This window comes from Bos mutus, chromosome 8 (genome assembly GCF_027580195.1).
Source record: "Bos mutus isolate GX-2022 chromosome 8, NWIPB_WYAK_1.1, whole genome shotgun sequence".
Lineage (NCBI taxonomy): Eukaryota > Metazoa > Chordata > Mammalia > Artiodactyla > Bovidae > Bos > Bos mutus.
The window spans coordinates 47,550,867-47,565,299 of record NC_091624.1 but is presented as its reverse complement, the minus strand read 5'-3'; the positions used below and the strand labels follow the sequence as shown (position 1 = coordinate 47,565,299).

The 14,433-nt window shown below is 41.2% G+C and overlaps 1 protein-coding gene across 3 annotated transcripts in view; it reads right to left on the bottom strand.

Annotated features, from left to right (window-relative positions):
- Positions 1–1,118: 1,118 nt before the first annotated feature.
- Positions 1,119–14,433, bottom strand: part of NR4A3 (nuclear receptor subfamily 4 group A member 3) — a 42,363-nt gene continuing 29,048 nt past the window's right edge. For all 3 annotated transcript variants that reach the window (XM_070375555.1, XM_070375557.1, XM_070375556.1), the window contains one exon: positions 1,119–4,402. In XM_070375555.1, coding sequence (XP_070231656.1) covers positions 4,155–4,402 — 248 coding nt within the window. In that variant the 3' untranslated portion in view covers positions 1,119–4,154. The remainder of the gene's footprint in view (positions 4,403–14,433) is intronic.

Below are 14,433 nucleotides of genomic sequence, written 5' to 3'. Positions count from 1 at the left end.
GAGAACTCCCACATTTCTGTTTTTGAGCTATCCGTGCATTAAAAAAACCCATATTTGGAACTGTGAGATTAGGTTTGACATAAATACACTTCCATGTGTAAAATAGATAGCTAATGGGAACCTCCTGTAAAGGGAGCACAGGGAGCTCAGCTTGATGCTCTGTGATGACCTAGAGGGGTGGGATGGGGGTGGGGAGGGAAAGCCAAGAGGGAAGGGATATACGTATACATATAGCTGATTCATTTCTTTGTATAGCAGAAACACAACATTGTAAAGCAATTATATGCCAATTAAAAAATATTTGTACTCACTTGGAATATATATTTGGGATATGCTAAGTCATTTCAGTCATGTCCGACTCTTTGCAACCCTGTAGACTGCCAGGCTCCTCTGTCCATCAGATTCTCCAGGCAAGGATATGGAGTGGGTTGCCATGCCCTCCTCCAGGGGATCTTCCCCACTCAGGGATCGAATCCGTGTCTCTTAAGTCTCCTCCATTGGCAGTCAGGTTCTTAACCACTAGCGCCACCTGGGAAGCCTGTATGTTTCGGCCAGTGTTGAATAAAAGTTGTATTTGCATTGCCCACAGGGGCGTTTCTAAGCAAAAGGCAGAGTACCAATCAATCTTTGAGAACTCTAACCCGGATTCTTATAAATTCTGGTTCACAAATAACTGATATCCCATTAATTTGAAACAGAAAGAAATCCTTTACATACCTAAATGATACTTTTAGGCAACAAATTGTTAACTCCACTATATACAGTTGAAAGCAAAAGCTTCATACACTGCATGTTTGTATCTCCTCAAAGCGCCCAATTGTGCTTTGCTTGCAGGAAGTAATCAATAGATAGTTATTGAATTTAGAATGTCCCTCTTCCCAATCAGTGAAGTTTAATATATTTCTGATTCAGAATGCCTATTAATTTTTCAGCACTAGTAAGCCTTTAAAAAATCCATTTGAGATATGTTTAAGAGTTCACATGGGGTTGCAAAGAGTCGGACATGACTGAGTTACTAACACTTTCACTTTCTTCACTTTAAGAGTTCACAGCAAATACCATTATATAAATGATTAAGAAAATACCGTTAAATGAAGCGTGCTTATTCAACAGACCAGTAGCCATTGATACAATGTAATTTAATTTAATCATTTAAATCTACATTGTTAATGTACAAGAGCATTTCTTTCAAACACAATGTTAACACCCACTAAAGAGCAATGCTGTTAGAGGAGCAGAGAAACTTTGGAAAACTCTGCTGTCTGAAATGGAAGCAAGGCACTCTCCATTAACAGCTGGTGGATTCCTGATTTCTGCCCACAGAAGGCATATTAGCACTGAGAGAGCTCTCCCACAAGGGAAGATCACCTGCTTTAATTCTTTGCTGTCCTCTTCTGAGCTAGTTCGGTAATCCACTCTGTATAAACTTGTGTGTCAACATTAAGACCAAAAAAAAAAAAGAGAGCTGAATTGATAGATGACTTGGTGGGGGTTTGGGGGGCTCTCATAGTTGTAGTAACTATGGAAGACAGAAGAACACTGGCTATAATCTTTATTTTCAGCACTAGTGTCTGGACCTATAACTAAAAACTTTCTTCATTCCTTCCAACCAATCAATATCGATTAAAAAGTCTTTTCCTTAAATCCAATGGGTGTAAAAATAAAAAGTGACAGCATTTCTCTAGGGCTCTGGTTTTTTGTTTTGTTTCTCCTTTACAGACATGACAAAAAACAAGGATTAACATTCTAAGACTAACAGTGCACAAAGGGGTTATATGTATGCACAGCATTTCTAATTTATTCAAATTCAACTTGAATTTGGTCTGAAGCTACCTTGTATGAAATGTTAGCTTTCCTGATATTTAGTAATGTCTATTATGTCTGCATATAAACTCAAAAAATTACTGCAAAAGTACTACTTTACTCATGGTAAAATGTAAGTATTAATGGTTATTTTTAAAAGCCTGTTTTCCTGTAGATGAAGTAAATTAAGTAAGAAGACCATGGAAAGAAGAATTAGGTCCTAGTCTTGATTTTGTTACCAGCTGTTTGATCTTGCATAACTCTGCCTTTTGCTGGGCCCCAGTTCTCTTCTCTATGAATTTCAGGGAGGGTTGAACTAGTTGACAAGTCAGGCCCCTTCTAACATTCCAAGATCCTAACATTCCAGATCCTATCATCTTGATATTAATATAAAAATAATCTCTCACAAAAGCTCACACAAACATAAGACAAGATCAAATATCAGAATGACACTTGGAAAAAAACATATACGATTTGCTATCTGGACTCTCCTTTGCAGCAATTAGGCAATCATTTGGCATTTGTTTGATTGTATAATTTAATGACAATATAAACAGCATAGTTTTGTTATGTTTCCTTTAAAAAGACTAAAGCAAAAATGATTCAAAGCTAACAAAAACTACTATGACATCAGTTTGACATTCAAAGTTTGTTTCTTAGCAAAATGGCCAAAGATATTTTGACTTGATACAGAGTATATATATAATATAAAGTTACTTTTAGACCTAAAAATCTTCAAACATTATTTGAATTTAGCAAAACATAAGCAAAATTTTAATATCAAAGTGCTAAACAGTACTGCCTTAAAAGTCACTGCAAATGAACCATAAAATAACCGCATGGAAAGTAACATTTATTTTACAAATGGTTAATAAAAAGACACATTATAAATATATATGTAACCTGCTATATTTATATATATATTTGCTTATTTAATTTCTAAGTGGTGTATCCAAGTTCACCGTGAACACCCCATTTAAGTACTCTGTAACTCAGCTTCCGGGAGCTGGTGGTCTTGCAATAAATACAGGCAAAGCTATTACAATATAACGTGCATACAAATGTTTATACAAATAAGGACACTATGCAACAAATTATCTCATAATAATATGGCATTAACAGTATAAACATACAAAAGGGAGTACGAACACGGAATGTTGAAACGCAGCCCACTAATTCTTTCTAGTACTTACATTCACACTATTTTTTTTTATAATAAGACTTGCCTGTTCTCCAAAATTGTCTCATTAACCAATAACAAAAATTAAATTATATATATTTTAAAAAACCTTATTATCCCTGGTGCTTACCCTGTGTGATCCATTCCTACTTATTTGCATGTTCTTATCTAGGGTTCAGTATACTTGAAACTTATTGAATGCTCCTGGGGCTTCTGAATGAATGCCAGTCAGTTTCTATAATTGAAGCAAGTTTAGGGAACTCTGGCAGGATTTACAAAACATGACAAAAAAGAAGCTGTGTGGCAATCCGTCTTATAATCTGAGCCCTCTTTAGGACAGTTGGACAGTTAGGGCAGGGGTCTGGATCCATCAAGAATGGCCTAAAATCTTGGATGGACCAAACCTCAGAAGGGTTCTACAGGGCAGGTGGACAGAGCCTCTGCTAGGGAAATTAGCATGTGTCATTTGCTAACCTGACTGCCTCCTTTTTATTTCCATACAAAATAAAGGAGAGTTAATAAACAAGACTTAGTAAGACAGCACTTTAAAAATTGCACTTGTATATGGAAGCGAACAGCCATTATCATTTTGCTATGTCTGATGTATAGGTAATCCTCCATCTTTCACCATTTGTTAAAATAAAGGAAGAAAGAAACTACGAAGAGGAAAGTTCTGCTTTGTTTGCACCACATACATACCCTTGATACAAGAAGTGTATTCTAAAGGGATCAGTCTCAAGACACATCCTACCCTGGAGAACAACCCTTGGCTGTTCTTGTTTTTAAATACAAACCAACTATAATTGTATTCCCCAAAAAGAGTTTCAAAACAGTTATATTATCCTTTGTTTTTTCCTGCTGGGATAGCATTGTCCAAAAGTGCTTTGTTAGCAATTTCTTAGAAAACCCTCATGAACTATACCCACCTCCCATCCCAACCCCAAAACCTAAATATAAAACACAACCCCAACACAATACTTTGCAAGTTTTCTGGCTTTCAGATGAAAGGAAAAGTGCCAGAAAAAAAAAAAAAAAGTCTTTCATTTCAACAGGAGCTTGTTTTCTCTCTTAAGGAAGGACAGAAAATGGTAGGTGTCCAGACCCCCTCCCTCTGCTACTTAGCAAGCAGCTGCTAGCAGATGAGGCAGCTCCCTGCTCAGGCTGCTCCTGCTCAGAAAGGCAGGGTGTCCAGGAAGAGCTTGTCGATGATGGAAGGTGGGGACACCAAGTCTTCCAGCTTCAGGTAGAAGATGCGCTGGAGGCCCAGGGTGCAGATCTTCTTCAGTTCTACCAGGGCACGCAGGACCTTGGGCTCAGTGGGCTCCAAAGCCTGGCCCTTACTCTGGTGCTCTTTTAAGCTGCTTGTGATCTTGTTGCATAGCTCCTCCACTCTCTTTGGTTCTTTTAACCCATGTCGTTCTGCAAAGGGATAGAAAAGGATAGGAAAATTTAGGAGGCAGTTACATCTTAAAAAACCCTGAATCCCTAACAGAGGACTGTGTCCTGTTCTGCCAGTTGGGATGGCATTTTACAGTCATAGTGCCCTCCCTCTTAGAGGTAGTTCATGGCCTTAAGTATCAAATGCAGCTTCCCAGGTGGTGCGAGTGGTAGAGAACCCGCCTGCCAACGCAGGAGACATAAGAGACACGGGTCCGATTCCTGGGTCGGGAAAATGCCCTGGAGGAGGGCATGGCAACCCTCTCCAGTATTCTTGCCTAGAGAATCCCCATGGACAGAAGAACCTGGCGGGTCATAGTCCACAGGGTCGCAAAGAGTCGGATACCACTGAAGTGACTTAGCAGGCACGCACACAGTATCAAACAGCACTAGGGACTGAATCTCAGTCCTGACACTTACTCAGTGTCCCCTAGAGTCCCTTAACGTCTAAGCCATGATTTCCTTACAAAATGAAGATAATAATCATACCCAATTCAGACTTTCTAGGAGGACCAGCTTGGGAGAATAACACAGATGAAGCACACAGTTCCCAGCACAGAGCCACAGTGAATGAATAACAGGGTGGTTACTATTTTGCACACATCATCTGACAGAGGCCTTACAAAAGCCCCATGAGGAAGCAACTCTTTTCAGAGTGACACAGACACACATCCAGGTAAATGAAAAAATCTTGCCATCCTGACAGACTCACTTGGTAGTGGGGGCTGTAATTTTCCATTTGTGAATGCAAAAGCTGCCCCGATACAAAGTGCATTCTTGTGTTTTCATGCTAACCAGCATTGAGAAGAATCTAGATTTTCTTTTCTTTATCCCCTCCCTCCCCATTCGCATACTCCTACTGACTTACACCTGGCACATGTTTCTCGTCTGTGAAGATGGAAAAGTCAAAGAGAAGAAGAGGGGGACCTGAGGAGGTAATGCAAGCATTTCATAATGTGGCAAGACATGAACACCAGTAATCTTATATTTTATAAAATAATATATAAAATTATCCCTATGTTAAATAGTATGATCTCTTATTTTGTATAGATGGTTAAACGGTTTTCCCAAAGTCACACAACTGCTAAGAACTGGGATTTGAACCCAGTCTTCTGAGGCAGCCTCTGTCCTCTGGTTCCAGAGCAATGTTGTATCTCCTGTGAACAAAAAGGAGCCTGACATCCAGTGCCAATCAGTTTGCTCTCCCTCAGCGTGTAGATTTCAGAGCCTCTTTCCTGAAAGAAGACGTTGGCCCCTGTTATCTCAGTCAAAGTTTTCATCTCTCAGTATGTGCATGCTAAGTCACTTCAGTCATGTCTGACTCTTTGAGACCCCATGGACTGTAGCTCGCCAGGCTCCTTTGTTCATGGAATTCTCCAGGCAAGAATACCAGAGTGTGTTGCTATTTCCTACTCCAGAGGATCTTCCTGACCCAGGGATCAAACTCACATCTCTTATGTCTCTTGCATTGGCAGGTGGGTTCTTTAGCACTAGCGCCACCTGGGAAGCCCTCTTTCTCTCAGTATGCTGTGCTGTGCTGTGCTTAGTCGTTCAGTCATGTCTGGCTCTTTGCGACCCCATGGACTGTAGCCCACCAGGCCTCTCTGTCCATGGAATTCTCCAGGCAAGAACACTGAAGTGGGTAGCCATCCCCTTTTCCAGAGGATCTTCCTGAATCTTCCTAACCCAGGGATCAAATCTAGGTCTCTTGCACTGCAGGCAGGTTCTTTACCACTAGTGCTGCCTATTGTCAACCTCAAGAGCAAAAAATCTGGCTGCAAACTTGGCAGCAAATTTCAAAAGCTATAAAATGTCCATAGTCTCTGACCAAGTAATCCCACTCTTGGGAATTTATCTGAAGAAAATGTTGAACAAAAGAATAAGACTGTATGCAAGAAGACACTTGGGGTGGCATCACCTAGAATCTAGAAAATTTGCATAGATGAACTTATCTGCAGGGCAGGAGTAGAAATGCAGATGTAGAGAACTGGCGTGTGGATGTGGGGGATGGGGAAGGGGAGGGTGGGATGTACTGGGAGATTAGGTTTGACATAAATACATTACCAAATATAAAATGGATAGCTAGTGGGAAGCTACTGTATAGCGTGGAGAGTTCAGTTCGGTGTTCTGTGATGAATTAGAGGGGTGGAATGTGGGTGAAGAAGGGAGGCCCAAGAGGGAAGGGATATATGTATACATATGCCTGATTCACTTTATTGTATGGCAGAAACTAATACAACACTGTAAAGCAATTATACTCCAATTAAAAAAAAAAACAGAAAGGGGTAAAGTGAAGAAAAATAGGGAAAGTGTTGAGTAAAAAACAGTATGTCCTCATAATGGAAGATTCTGTAGACATCAAAAAGGACATAAAGCCTGTGAAGCAACATGGGGAAATATATACTATTACATTAAATAAAGAATGGAATACAAAATGGTATCTAAGCTGTGCTACCACCTATGCAAAAATTATTCTGATATCTAGAGAAGGGTGAATGGAGTAGGAAATGGCAACCCACTCCAGTATTTTTGCCTGGAAAAATCTATGGTCTGAGAAGCCTGGTGGGCTACAGTCCATGGGGTTGCAAAGAGTCAGACACGACTGAGCGACTGAACACACACAGAGAAGAGTGAATGGAAACAGAAAAGTGAAAATATTCATGAGACTGTCAGATCACTCTTTTCTTTTAAAATATCCAGGTTAATGGTATTGGTATAACAAACAATGTTAAAAGAGAACAAACTGGGATTTGGTCCTTTGTGAAACCTTTTCGTTGCTGTAACATGATCAAACAGTCATCCTGCTGATAGTAAATTCTATTAAATCCTGAGATATATCAAATTAGGTTCATAATGCAGGGAGAGATGCTTTTCCCAGAATAAAATACCAATCCATTGATTTAAGCTTTCCCTTCCCTTCCATGCCTCATGTCTTGCACTATATTCAGGATCCTATATTCATTACCAGAAGAAAGAAACTGAGCAATGTGTGGGCTGGATTTCAGGAGGGGGTTGATTATGGAACCCTGTAACCAGACTTTCTCGTGGCCAAACTCGCAGAAGGTGCCTCAGAGTTTTCCCTGCTCTCCAACCAGTTGTGACTGCTCGATAACTATGGCAACCATTATTTATTCAGTGAATTCAAGTGGAGATCGATACCTCCTGCCAGCTGGATCAACCCTAGGCCTGGAATTCCTTGAGGAATTCAGAGACACTCCCGTTAGAAGCCAAAGGCACCTTCTTTGTTGTGTTGAACAGCTACTGGATTTGTGGCTTCTTTACTCTTTCAAAAGGGTTGAAATAAAATTCAGTCTCCAGGCAAACTGCTGCCAGCAGTCAGTAAGATTTTCAGATCTCTAGGGAGTCACTAAGTGTCTGAGACCTTCCCAATAATCTGAAATTCCTGAAAACCCCAATCGCTGACATTTTAGTTTAAGGGAAACTCCCTTTCTTATTGCAGCTTGGTAAACATGGCTGCAGAGCTGATATACAGAGAGTTCATAAATTGTAGGGGAAATTAGACATTTGGATTTTCCCCCTTCCTATATACAGATTTCAGTTTAAGATCTTTGTCCAATTAAGTAAAGCAAGCTTCTCAGTATTTCTTGCATTTTGATCTACATCATTTTTATCCAATATGTATTTTAAATCAGCTTCATGTACTCATAACTTTAAAATACAGATTCTGTAAAGAATCTGCCTGCCAAAGCAGGAGATGCCAGAGATGTGGGTTCGATCCCTAGGTCGGTAAGATCCCCTGGAGGAGGAAATGGCAACTCACTCCAGTATTCTTGCCTGGAGAATTCCATGGACAGAGGAGCCTGGCAGGTTCCAGTCCTTAGGGTTGCAGAGTCGGAATGAGCATGCATGCCCACACATATGGATTTATGTGTCATAACCATAGAATATATGAATTGGAAAGCATTTGAGTCATTTAGTTCAAACTCTCTCCTAAGACAAGAGTCTCCACTACAAGATACCACAAAGAAAGTGCCTGACACCAGCCAGACTGGGAGTTTACTTTTACACCCTGATAATAAAAATATATTTAATAGTACTTTACATTACATTCTAAAAATTTAGATTATTTTATTGTTTTATTATTTTATTCACCATAACTCTATGAACTAGGCAGGGCAAAGATAATCTTTATTCAATGAATAAGAAGGTTAAGGCACAGAGAGTTAGGTGATTTGCCACAGTTAAAATTAACAAGTGGCTCATTTCTTTCATGCCAAGTCCAGAGATATTTCTATTATATCTGGTTGCCTTGAACATTGTTAGAATGTCCCTTCTCTTCCTGAGATGAACTCAGCCTCCCTGTAACTCCCTCCTACTTTCTGTGTATCTAATTAGCTAATTGACTAATTGCTTCTTTCAACAAATATTTGAGTATCTGTTCTGTGCCAAGCAGCTTTATAGCCACTGGGGTTAGAACAGTGTACAAAGCAGAGCAACAACTTCCCTGGTGGCTCAGATGGTAAAGAATCTGCCTACAATGCGGCAGACCTGGGTTTGACCCCTGAGTCAGGAAAATCCCTTTGAGAAGGGCATGGTAACCCACTCCAGTATTCTTGCCTGGAGAATCCCACAGACAGAGGAGGCTGGTGGGCTACAGTCCATGGGGTCATAAAGAGTTGGACACCACTGAGCAACTTTCACTTTCTGTGCCAAGCAGTATTATAGCCACTGGGATTAGAACAGTGAACAAAGCGAGCAACAACAGATTGCACTCCTAACCTGCCTCGTGTTAGTATCTAAAGACACTGCTGGATTCCTGTGCATTCTAGCTAGCCATGCAGTAGACATCTCTGCTAGGAGAGAGAGGAAGGCAGGGAGGCAGGGAGACAGGCAGTGGGGAGAAGGGGTGGGAGGGAGGGAAGGAGAAGGTACGAAACAGAGAGAGATGGGGAGAGACTGAGTGAAAAAATGAAGCTATTTAGCTTTGTGCTCCTGTTCTTCCCTCTTCACCAGGTTAACATGTATTCATCCTGTAGATTACAGACCAAATATTTCTTCAAGGAAGCTTCCCTTTTTACTCCAAATCTAGATCTTGTTCTCCCATGGCATTTTCTCTATTTTTTTTTCCCTTTGAAGGATATAACAGGTTGAAATCAGATATTTTTTGTGACCAGTGCCTGCCTCTTCCATTAAATGTAAACCCCATGGACTGTTGCTCACTTTCTCACTATTGTATGGTTCTTATTTGCAGTTTAACAAGATGTCCAATAATGTGCATGCACGTGAAAGTTGGAGAAGCTGTTATTACAGTCAATCCCGGTCCCCATAAGATGTTTGATACAGCATACAACTAGCATTCATTCAATCTCTGTAAATCTCACTCCTCTAGGCAGGAACTCAGCATCGCTGCTTATTCCAATTTCAAATAGTTCTGTCTTTTAGAAAGCTTTCCTTATGTTGAGCTAAATTTTGCCTTCCTACAGTTTACAGTTCTGCCTCTTAGGCCCACACAAGAAATGCCAAATCCTCTTCCTCATGGCAAGGATCAGGGGGTAAGGAAAGGAGTGATGGTACCATTAGCAGCCTCAATAAGGAAAAGTAACTTCTTTTGACTTTGAACAGGCCCTGGCACAGGCCAACTCAGTAACAACAATAATATAGGTCGAGCCAAAGGGGAAGGATAAGAGAGCACTTGGGGAGAGATGTGTGTGTAACTCAGACACCCACTAACAAACAGGACTTCCTGCTCAGAGTTCTACTTCTTTCTCTGGGAAGTCATCTCACTGCTACTTCTCATGTCATAACATCCTTTCCTGATGGGCAGTCCCATAGACGCTGAGCCCACACTGATCAGGAAACCACAAGTCAGTCAGCAACCTGTGCTCAGGCTGTAATAGTGCATTTCAGGCTGTCTTTGATTTATTAGAGCAGGTGTCTGTCTCCCCAGTGAGACCACAGATTCTTTAAGGATAAGGGATTTTATGCCTGGCACATAGCAGATGTTCAATAAATATAGAGCCACTCTGAATTAAAATAAGGTAGTTCTCAAGAATTCTGACTATCTTCTAATAATAAAGTAGTGGACTAAAAATAAATAACACAGATTTTCCTAATTTGGGACACTTTCTGCAATTCACAATTAACCCATTCATTCAAGCAATATTTACCTTATGCCAGACACTTTTCAATGCAAAAGTAATTATAAAGATGAATAAACCTCTCCCTTCCCTTAAGAAATCCTGACTCTAGCTGGAAAAGAAAGACCCAAAGAAATTGCTTAATGTGATGTGCACAAACAACTGTAGGGAAGCATCAACATTTTGGGGGACTTCAAAGGTGGTGCCAGTGGTAAAGAATCCACCTGCCAATGCAGGAGACATGAGAGATGCGGGTTCGATTCCTGGGTCGGGAAGATCCCCTGGAGTAGGAAATGGCAACCCACCCCGGTATTCTTGCCTGGAAAAACCCACAGACAGAGGAACCCGGCTGGCTACAGGCCACAACACTGCAAAGAGTCAAACATGATTGAAGTGACTTATGGATTCTTAAAACTGCCAGTTCTTCTTGGAAGTAAAACTTGTGCCATTTAGGGTAATAATAATAAAGATTTGTCTAATTTTTTTTTCTGTAAAGTACACATTAAGTCATTCAATCTTTACAAAAAAACCTACATGTAGACATCATTATCCCTGTGAAAAAGGAGAAAACTGAGATTCAGAGAGGGTAAGGAACTTGCCCTAAATTGCACAGTTAGGAAGTAAGCATGGTGAAGACTTGAACCCAGTCCTCCAATCTCCAACTGCCATGACATCCCTTCTCCACTACCATTTTTTTTAATATGGCCCTGCCAAATTTTACATTTAGTTTTCCTTGCAATGTAGCTGATGGCTATATGCGACAGAAAAACAGTAACCAGGTAACCATTCTGAGTGAACAGGGGAGCTCTGAGAAGACAGGTGCTGGAGGGTGTGGCAGGATCAGCCACCTACTGGGTTCTGCCATGTCACTGTTTCACTGCTTTCTGCCCCCTCCTCAATCTCAGAGTTCACATTCCCATAAGACAAAAGAGAAAGACTACAGAAAGAAAAGAATAGTTTCTACCTGATGGAAGACGTGAGTAGGGAATGAAAGCCATGGGGAACACTGATTTAATGTAGTGTCTTGCAAAATGGCATTTGGGCACTCAAGATTCTCTCTACTAGCTGGTCTAAATCTGCCTTTCCAATGTTCTTCCTTTTTAACTCTATGTGCTGTGCTTAGTCACTCAGTTGTGTCTAACTCTTTGCGACCCCATGATTGTAGCCCGCCAGGCTCCTCTGTCCATGGGGATTCTCCAGGCAAGAATACTGGAGTGGGTTGCCATGCCCTCCTCTAAGGGATCTTCCCAACCCAGGGATCGAACCCAGGTCTCTTGCATTGCAGGTGGATTCTTTACTATCTGAGCCACCAGGGAAACCCACAAATCCTGGAGTGGGTAGCCTATTCCTTCTCCAGGGGATTTTCCTGATCCAGGAATTGAATCCAGGTCTCTTGCATTGCAGGTAGATTCTTTACCAGCTGAGCTACCAGGGAAACCCCTTTCACTCTATGGGAAATGCATTTTACTCTGTGGTTAGATCATAATCATAAGCCATAAGATAAATATTACATAGAATCAATATTTTTCCCTGAAAATTCTTTAAATTTCCCCAGAGTACAGGACATGCTGTCAGCTCTCACCATCAGAAGCAGGGAGTCCTTGGCCCACAGTGGATTCATGTCTTCTTTTTCATGCTCATTCTAAGATATAGCATCATCAAGGGCAGTAGCTTGTACTCTTTTAGTTTTTCTGTTCTTTCTACTGAGATTACATATAGGATTTAAAAGACCTACTGTATAGCATAATGGCCTATATGGGAAGAGAATCTGAAAAACAGTAGATATATGTATAACTGATTCACTTTGCTGTATACCTGAAACTAACACAACACTGTAAATCAACTATGCGCCAATAAAATCTTTAAGAAAAGGAAAAAATAAAAAAAATACATAATGCAACTCCAGCTCCTTGCTTTTCCCCAGACTGTGAAGAGTTCTGCTGCCATGCTCCTGCTGTGCAGTTTCCTCCACTGCACAGCGGAATGTCCTTCCTCTAAACGGTCTCATTTCTCGATGCCATCTGCTTGGGAAGCCATGCATGACCAGTACCTCCATTTTCCTTTACCCCCAAAGTGCTAGCAGTAATCTGAACTTCCCCTGCCCTGAATCTATCCCTTTTAAGGACCTGAGCACTCACTACCATACACTGAGTTCACTACATCAACACATATGACTTCCTAGTAGACCATACACTTTTCTGCTGTGAATTCTGACAGCAGAATTCACACATGGCTCATCTTTGCATCCCTAGAGACTGTCACCGTGCCCCACATACAGTAGGGCCTCAATATTTATTTAGTGAACAATACTTATAAAATGGTAATTCCATACTAACTTTTTATTTGGGAGGGGGCTTCTTATTTATTACACATACTTAACTGCAACTAGATATCACCTCATTGGTATTCTATCAGAAGCAAAGTGTTTCCATTACTCCTATGTCAGAAATATAGGAGTGGTTAGGGTAGATAAAGTGAGGACGTAAAAACACGTAAAAACATGTGACAACCACAACTGTGGGGAACTTCCTTTTACTGTGCGAAAGGAGAGTGATCTGAAAAAAACCATTTCCTGCCCCACCTCGCCACCTAGTTTTTTATCAGGGCACAGAGACAGAAGTGGAGGAAGAAAAAAAAAAAGAATTAGGAAAAAATGTCATGTTTATACAAACTACCATTGTGGTACAGATTCTTAATAACTTTCCTGGAAGCAAGACTGATTAAATGTCTAAAACCCCATTTCCTTTTGATGAGTTCTGTGTGGTTTGGAGCAGACAATCTGGGGACAAATTTTCTCCTGCCAGTAGCCCAACTGATATTCCACAATCACCTTTTATGATCAATGGAGCTTTCTCAGAGGTCAAGATTTCAGGGAAGCCCACGTTCAAATGAAAATTAATATCCATGACAAAGTGCACTGCTGTTGCTCAGGCACTGCCTTTTCTGCCATTTCCTGAAGTTTTCACACATTTCAACCCCTCTCCTAACCAGCAAATCACAGAGAGAGTTCTGAGAGATCCAGAAATGGAGAAGAGGCCTTGTTTTTCTTGTGTATTATAACTATAGCACCTGTAGCAACCAGCTCTGCACAGGCCTTGGGACTGACAGCAGGGCCTGGAAGCACCCCATCAAGGACTGGGCCCTTTGTCAGTGCCTGGTAAGTGGAGCCGAATTTCTTTAATATCTCTGTCTTTCTTCCAGCCTCTCTCCAGCGTCCTAGGATATATTCACCAAACACACTGCCTTCTAAGGCTACCACCTGTTTCCTCATGCTGCCGAGTTTGATTTTGGACTGCTAGGGTTTGCGGAAAGGGCAGGCATGTGCCTGTTTTGAGGGAGTCCCTGTCACTATCCCTCCAGGATGGAAGATAAATGGGGAGAGCACCTGTTCTGAAACCAGTTTGGCTACATCACAAACCTAGTTACCTGTCATCCTTGCTGCCACCAGAGGGAATAGATATTACTATCCCCATTTTACAGATGGGGAAACTGAGTTCAGAGAAATGCATTTCTCAGTAGCATGCACTTATTAAATATGTGATCTCAGATTCAAACCTGGGGTGGTGGTCTCCAAAATCCTTGCAATTTCTGCCATGCCAACCTGCTGCCTCCCTGAGCAAGTCTCCACATAAATGGGCAGAGGCTGAGCAGCTATAGTTGGCTCAGTAGCAAAGGATCTGCCTGCAATGCAGGAGATGTGAGTTCGATCCCTAGGTTGGGAAGATCCCCTGGAGAAGGGAATTGCAACCCACTCCAGTATTCTTGCCTGGGAAATTCCATGCAAAGAGAAGCCTGGTGGGTTACAGTCCGTGGGATCACAAAGAGTTGGACATATCTTACTGACTAAACAGCTGCAGCAGCAAAGCATCTGTAACTGCTGTACACACAGCAAACTGCAGGCAGAGATGGGACTAG